At 46.3% G+C, this 7,594-nt stretch overlaps 1 protein-coding gene across 1 annotated transcript; it reads left to right on the top strand.

The window, feature by feature from the left end:
* Positions 1–7,376, top strand: txlnbb (taxilin beta b). Its single transcript, XM_004082062.4, has 11 exons — positions 1–251; positions 1,901–1,948; positions 2,865–3,138; positions 4,482–4,573; positions 4,641–4,811; positions 5,791–5,985; positions 6,062–6,181; positions 6,261–6,335; positions 6,407–6,499; positions 6,634–6,729; positions 6,820–7,376. Exons 1-11 carry the CDS (start codon positions 54–56, stop codon positions 7,306–7,308), a joined length of 1,851 nt encoding a protein of 616 aa, XP_004082110.2. The 5' UTR covers positions 1–53; the 3' UTR covers positions 7,309–7,376.
* Positions 7,377–7,594: the final 218 nt, after the last annotated feature.

The raw sequence follows: 7,594 nt of genomic DNA, 5'->3' as shown, positions 1-7,594 counted from the left end.
GCGAGGAGCAGCAACGCTGTGGCAGCGGCGGCGCAGAGCAGACCAGGCTTTGCATGAACCAGTTTAGAGGAAAACCTTCTGAGCCGTGGGGGAGCTCTGACCCTGCAGCAGAGCGTCCTGCCTCTCCCTGTCAGACTGAGCCCCCTCCCTGGTTTATTTTGAGGAGGTCTTATCACAGCTGTTGGGTCTGTGGTGGCAGGTCGTCCGAGCCCCTCGACACGCTGCCTATTCCCCTCCGGCCTTTGGTCCTGGTAAGACCGTGTCTTCTCACTGTCCTGCTTCTCAGCAGGCCTTTGCACTGAAATAACCATGAAAAATAACCACGAAAAAGCCTCTGCTGGAAATAATCCGCTCATTAACATACTAACAAGTGTTGCACGCAACCTAGCAGCTGTTTGAGAGGCTGTTAACCGCAGTGAGAAATCCATCCCTGCTCCGTCGAGTCTTTGTCAAGTCTCTGTTTGAACGCGTTCCTCAGTCAAAATGCTGAATTTACAGCAGATCCTTCACAGAACTGAGCTGCTGCTGCTGGACCTCTCTGTTATTTGAGCTAGATAGAGACCAGAGAGCTGTTGGTGTCACAACCGCCGATTCTGGCTTCACTACGAGGAGATTAGAGAGTAAATAAATAAATAATGCTCCCATATTAAGAAGTTCCTAAAATAGCTAGTGGCTGTGGAACAGGTGCCATGTGCTGCGCTTGTGAAAGCACAGGCAGCGCCAAGGCTGCACTAATTTTATGCTCACAAACAGGATCTGTACAAGACTGACACAAGCTGACAAAATCACAGCCGGCGACGGCAGAACGCACGGCTGTGCTGTGAAAACTCCCATCAAGGCGCTCTTTCTGGGGTTTTTAACACGTTCAGTAGCATTCATGTCATAGTGGAGGACGTTTATAAAAAATTAAATGAAAAAAGATCTTAAAGCCGCATTTCTTTATCCAAATCAATGCAGATCAGGAGCAGCTGAAAAAAAGCTGTTATCGTGTCTGTGATGTAGAAAATACGCCCGGTGGGCCACGACCTCCTAGCTCCTCCCCTTTCTGATCATCCACCTGCAGACCAACAGATCTATGAACGTCTCTGTTTTCCTGGTCTGAGCTGGAATCTGGATCAGAACCGGACGGATGGATGGATCTGATGCTGCTCTGACGTTAGGTTGGGGGTTGTGAGGGGCTGTAAGCTAGAGGGAGTGTTTGTAAACAGATGGATGATGGGAGAAGGGGGTAGGATTACTCTGTGCCAATTGTACCACCAACAGCTTCGAGGGGATTTTTGGATTTTGGCTAAAAACTGCATCATCCTCGTTAAAAGACCACTTTTAGAAACAGACCTAAACATGGAGACCTACCCCAAAGATGGACGAACTGAGCGGGACACAAGGATACCCACCTGCCAATCAACCCCCCCACACACACTTTATGAAACTTTAAACTAAAGCAAAAGTTAAACAGCTAATAAATACACCACCATCCTCTGCAACGAACATAAAAAACTGTAGACATAATAGATAAGCTACCAGCTGAGCAGAAGTTAGTTTTCTTACCTTTTTATGGTCAAAACCTCTGAAAGCTGCCTCCATTGCTGTTAAGAGGATCTCGTCCTGGTTGGTAATAAATACGGAAACAGAATGAGGAAGCTTTCTAGTGAAACGAGAAAGACGCCGTTACATCACCATAACATCAGCAGCTTTCACCCTAAACCAGTTTCTGAATAAAACCCAGTTATCTTTTGACTGTGGTCTCAGTCTGTCTGCTGTTCTCACCAAACGCATCATGAAGCGCACAAACGCAGCTGATCGGTCTTCTCCAGTGCCTGATCCTTAGATTGATCGTCCACTTCAAGATTCTGTTTGGAAACCTCTGAATAATCCTTGATCTCTGTTTGTTTTTGTCCAGAGAAACATCTTCAGTCTTTTTCTCCACTTCTCCTTCAAGTCCACCAAGGTAGGCTGGAAACTACCGGGAACGGTTCTGGAGAAGCTTCTCCCTCTCTGTTGGAGCTCCGCCATCCGCTGCACTGAAAACAATGAACAAAACAGACTTCCCTGCTGCTCTTCAAGAGTTCTTACATTCATTGTAGTATTATTGTGTGCGCTGCTCCTTAGTGTACGGTGTCAAAATAACCCCCTGTAGGATGACAGACGTTTAAGGCTGTAGAACTCCTCACTTCACGTTATCCCCGTGTCTCAGACAGGCAGGAACATCTTCACACTTTTCTCTTTTTTGTCTAAACCCCTAAAAGTTCCAACCTTGATAAAAAACAACATCCAAGATTTATAAAATGAGAATGCGGGTAAAGATTTATGTAGATCCGGTAGAACAAATGCATTTGTCGAAGAGATTGATGGACAACAGCCAATCAGGACGCAGAACATAGGTGGGCCCTCCATGTTTGCCCCCATTAGCTTAAGTGGACACCCGGTTTTCACGCTCCTTACTTCTTTTTCTAAACGCAAATATGACGTCACCGATTTCACTAAGTAAAAACCTAATCAATGCAAATATTTGGCAAAGACATTTTACGAATCAATGATGATGAAAACTTGGATGGTTTATAAAAGCGTTTTTAAATCCTTTTTTTGTACAAAAATTGTTCAAACGCAATGCATTATGGTCTATGGTTGGCAATCATCGATGCACACTGGTTTTTTGCAGACTTTGGGGAAATTTCAGATACTAGATTTTTGTAGATTCTGACCACGTAGTGAAATTCTGACCCACGTTTTTGTTTCTGCCGCCTCACGGCTGCTTAAAATGAGAATCACCGTTTGTTTACCCGTTAAAAACAGAAGACCGGTGTTCGCTGTGCTCCAGCTGTTGCTAAGGACAGTTCTAATGGCGGCCTTGCGCTCCTCCGCAGAGCCAGCTGTCGTCCTTGTTTCGGTACCAGCTTGTCGTAATGGAGGCTTGTCAGGAGAGCTGCTCCGCCCCCGTGGGTCCCAATGCCACGCCGGCCCAGGATCACCACATTGACCTGACAGAGGACCTCGGCCAACAGCTGGAGGACATCATTAGCACCTACCAGGCAGCCCAGATTCCAGCTGAGCCAGAGGATGCAGAGGAGGTCACCGCCGCCAAAGAGGCAGACGGCCGCAAGGACCAGAAACTGGAGAAGAAAATGCTGAAAAATCTAGGTGTTTTCTTCGTCGTGTTGGATTCAGCCTATTTGACTAAAGAAATGCTGTTAGTGCAGTGTGTGTGTAGGTGGAATAGTATTTGCTAAAAGGAAGACTACATCCTCTGCTTTAATTCTCACCATTTGGTTCTAAAAGGTTCTAACGGTCAGAACCAGGTCAAAGAGCAAACTTCCATCCATACCTTCATTTTCTACACTGGCTACTTCCTGTTTAGTTGCTGGTCTGTCCAGCTGCTATCGGGTTCACCCGGTCAGTTCGCCGGTCCACCACAGCGCCGCCAAAACACCCGCCGTGTAAAGATTCTGTTTTCTGAAGGAATTTCCGTTCAATGGGCTGAACTTGAAGTTCAAACGTTAATGGTTGACCTCACAGAAGCTTTAGGGAGCTTCGGGTCCAGAACAGGCCCAGATAACCAGACTTCCACCACTGTGCTTAACAGTTGTCTGGAGGTTTTTCCGTTTAACGATCTCCTAGTCCAGTTTTTTGTCATTGACAGAGCTGTGAATTATGACCAAACATCTCCATGGTTCACATCCTGGTCAGATATTGTTTTGGACCTCAGCACCACCATATGAGCCGCTGTTAGGTGGTCCACTTCAGTCCCAAGAGCTCTACAGACCAGAGCAGACCGAACCAGACTTTACCTGCATTTTCCCGCCTTTTAACCCTTGTGCTATCTTATGGGGTCCAGATGACCCCACCCTTACATTGACGTGTTCTCCCTACCATAACAAAGGTGGAGAGGATTTCATGGACACCAGTGAAGATCACAAATCATTGAAGAAAAAAGGTTCAGTGCACTGTCTAGTGGGTCTAGATGACCCAACTCCCATCGTTAACGTGCCTCGGACAGCACAAGGGTTAAACCAAGTCTGCCCCTCTCTTAGGGGGATGGAGACCTCAACGGAATTGGAATAGAGACGAAAAGGTTAATCTCACATAACTCATGTTCTGCGAGTGTCGCGCCAGAGTCACGCGTTTGCAATTAAGGAACCGCAACTCCATTTGAGTTTATGTATCCTTGGCGCAACAGCGAGCTCCCGTGATTTTAAGTAGAAACTGAAACCAACGTTTGTATTTCCAACTTGCAGCAGTTGAAATAGAAGTTTTTTTATCAGAACAACACTGCTCTGGTCTGTAGAGCTCTCGGGACTGAAGTGGACCACCTAACAGCGGTTCATATGGTGGTGCTGAGGTCAACGGAGGTACTTGGAGTTTGAGATGTTCCTCTGAGTCAAATAAACCCAGGACAGTTGACAAATGTCCTCCTCTCTTCCACTGCAGAATGATTCTCCTGGTGTTGTTGGGTCAAATAACCCTAACATTGTGTGTTTGTTCAGGGAAGGAAGCCATGCTGCTCATGCAGAGTCTGAACAAACTGGATTCTCCTGAACAGAAGCTGGAGGCCATCATAAAGAAGCACGCTGAGCTGGTGAGGAAGGTTGACCCCGGTGAGGGCTGACGCCAACACACACGCTAACATGCTAACCTGTCTGCAGCTGGAGGAGCACCGCAGTGACCAGAAGCAGCTGAAGCTTCTGCAGAAGAAACTTCTCCAGGTGCTGAAGGAGAAGGACCAGCTGCAGGGCGAGCACAGCCGGGCCGTGCTGGCTCGCAGCAAACTGGAAGGGCTCTGCAGGGAGCTGCAGAGACACAACAAGACTCTGAAGGTAAACCGGCCGGGGGGGTCCAGTCTCTGCTCAAGAGCCGTCAGAGGAGCAAGACGCCGACGGTCATTCGAGATCTCCAACAGGGAGTAGGAGGAGATATTTTACAGCTTCAACTTCCTGAATCCTCAACTAAACCAGAAAAACAACCAGACAGACAGAAGAGAAAAGATAGAATTTAAAACAAAGACATTGAAATCAATCCTCAAATTATGAAATCAGTGTTTGATTGATCCACTGATGTTAAATGAGGTGATCTCTAAGATACTAAAACAAAATATTAAAACAATGTTTTTCTATGTTTTTAAGGTTCAAGAAGGAAACTTTCTGCTTCTGTAAGGCCCAAAAGGAAAACATTTGATCTGATTTCCTTTGATTTCTAATGACAGAATAAAGCCGTTGACTAATCAGAAGGAAAAAGGTGCTCAAAAAGGACCAGGTAGAAGAAAAGCCGTATAAATCCTTCCCCAATCTTAAAAAAACAACTTTAAAACTTTCAAAAGAAGTCCCAGAAATAATCATAAAAAACATTTGATGCCATAAAAGAAATAATGAAAAATCCTGACGTTGTAGAAAATATAAACTATACTTAAGCAGAATACAGTTATAATAATTAAAAAATACTCAGAGGGGAGGTTCAGCTGTCGGTCAGATTTCATTAAAGTCAAAATAGGAATCAATGGATTCAGCTGCACATGTTCATATATTTAATAACTGTTTTAAAGCCACATTTTTAAAATAAGTTATTATGGTTCATTTAGTAAGAAAAGTAACTCAGATGTTCCAGAAAAATCCTTTGAAATAATAATAAATATATATGTGATGTTTCTGTATTGTGAAAATTAAATAGCTATAATTCCGTTTGATGTTTCGTCCAGTTATTTCAGTATTTATTCTTCATTTATTTCTATTCTTTCATCTGTTGATTAAAAACTAAATCAAGGAAACAGACGGTTCAGGATTCTTTTTCTCTTTTTTGAAGGAGGAGACCCTGCAGAGGTGCCGAGAAGACGACCTGAAGAGGAAGGAGATCACCACGCATTTCCAGGGAACGCTCAGCGACATCCAGGCCCAAATCGAGGAGCACAGCAGCCGCAACACCAAGCTGTGTCAGGAGAACGGCGCTTTGGCGGAGAAGCTGAAGGGACTCATTTCACAGTACGACCAGCGGGAGGCGGTGAGGAGCCTGCCACGGCGTCGCCGTCAGTCTGATCAGAAAAACCTTCTCCTAAACTACCGTGAATGTTTTCCAGAACCTGGAAAAGGTCTTCAAGCACAGAGACCTGAAGGAGAAGCTCCTGGAAACCAAACTGTCACAAGCGAACCTGTTCCTGAAAGAAGCCGATGAGAAGCACAAGCTGGAGAAGCATATGGTGCGGACTTTAACGGGTGCAACTTCTCACCTGCAGGAGACCAAAGCCTCACTTTGACTGTCCATGTTTCTGCCCACAGCTGCTCAAACAGGCAGAAGAATACAAGCTGCAGCTGAAGGCTTTGAAAGCTCAAGAGAGCGAAATGAGGAACCAGGTAGAGGCGCCGCTTTGGATCTGCTGTGGGCTTCATGGAGATGTGTCTGATGGTTTCGCCTTCCTCCGCAGCTCGACATGTACTCCAGGAAGTTTGACGAGTTCCAGGGCACGGTGTCCAAGAGCACCAGCGTCTACAGCGGCTTCAAACAAGACATGGACAGAGTAAGCTGCAGGAAACGGATTTCTACAGGTTTCCTCCTGCCGGACTTCCTGAACATCTCAGAGAAACCTGAAAACAGCTGCATTTTCCAGATTGTGTCTTTCCTTCTCACAACCCGACACCTTTTGTTGTTCAGATGGCAAAGAAAATGAAGAAGCTGGAGAAAGAATGCCAGTCGTGGAAAAGTCGCTTCGATGGTTGCAACAAAAGCCTGGTTGACATGGTGGCAGATGTAAGAGACGGCTCTCCTCCCCATCAGGACACGTCTCTGGAGAGGTCCAGACCAGATCCACAATAAACCGCATTTCTCTGTTCTGTACAGAAAGCGATTAAGGAAAAGGAGTTTGAACTTCTCACCATCAAGAATCAGAAGCTGGAGAACCTCTGCCGGGCTTTGCAGGGGGAAAGGAAGAGCCTCTTTGAGAAGGTCCAGGGAGGACAAGGAGACACGACTGCCACCGAGCAGGAGGACGGCCCAAAAGTGGAGCCCCCAGTCCAGGAGGCCGCCACCCCTCCCTGTCCCAAAGCATCGGCGCTCACGACTGCGCTGACAGAGAAACTGGATCAACTGAAGGCGGAACAGAGCCTCCTGAAGGAGATCGCCTGCTCCTTCCAGATTTCCCATGTTGCCTCTCCTGAGGAAGGCGCTGGCCAATCACAGGAACTCTCTGTGGGTAACCAGGACCCGGAGGAGGGCCTCCCGGAAGAGGGCCTACCGGAAGAGGGCCTACCGGAGGAGGGCCTCCCGGAAAGTCCAGACCTCCAGGAGGACAAACACCAGGAACAGAAAGATCTGGAGTCAGTGGATTAATGAGAAATCCCCAGTCAGAAGAAACCGGGTGAATGTGACCCTTCACAGAAATAAAAAATGCAACTAAATTCCGTCTGTGATTCCTTATATTTCTTAATGGCTGAAACAAAAACATCCTTCTTTTTTTTTCTTTAATAAGTGAAGAGATCCAACAATGCAGGAACATCCAGACCACCTGATTTCTGCTGACAAAACAAAGAAAAAACATCACAGATGGAAAATGTCAGAAACCATCACCGGATACCAGAACGTCTGAATATTTCAGTAACGTACCGTATCCACCTGT

Source organism: Oryzias latipes, chromosome 22, assembly GCF_053564925.1.
Source record: "Oryzias latipes strain Hd-rR chromosome 22, Olatipes_Hd-rR_3.1".
Lineage (NCBI taxonomy): Eukaryota > Metazoa > Chordata > Actinopteri > Beloniformes > Adrianichthyidae > Oryzias > Oryzias latipes.
This window is presented reverse-complemented; position numbering and strand designations above follow the sequence as displayed.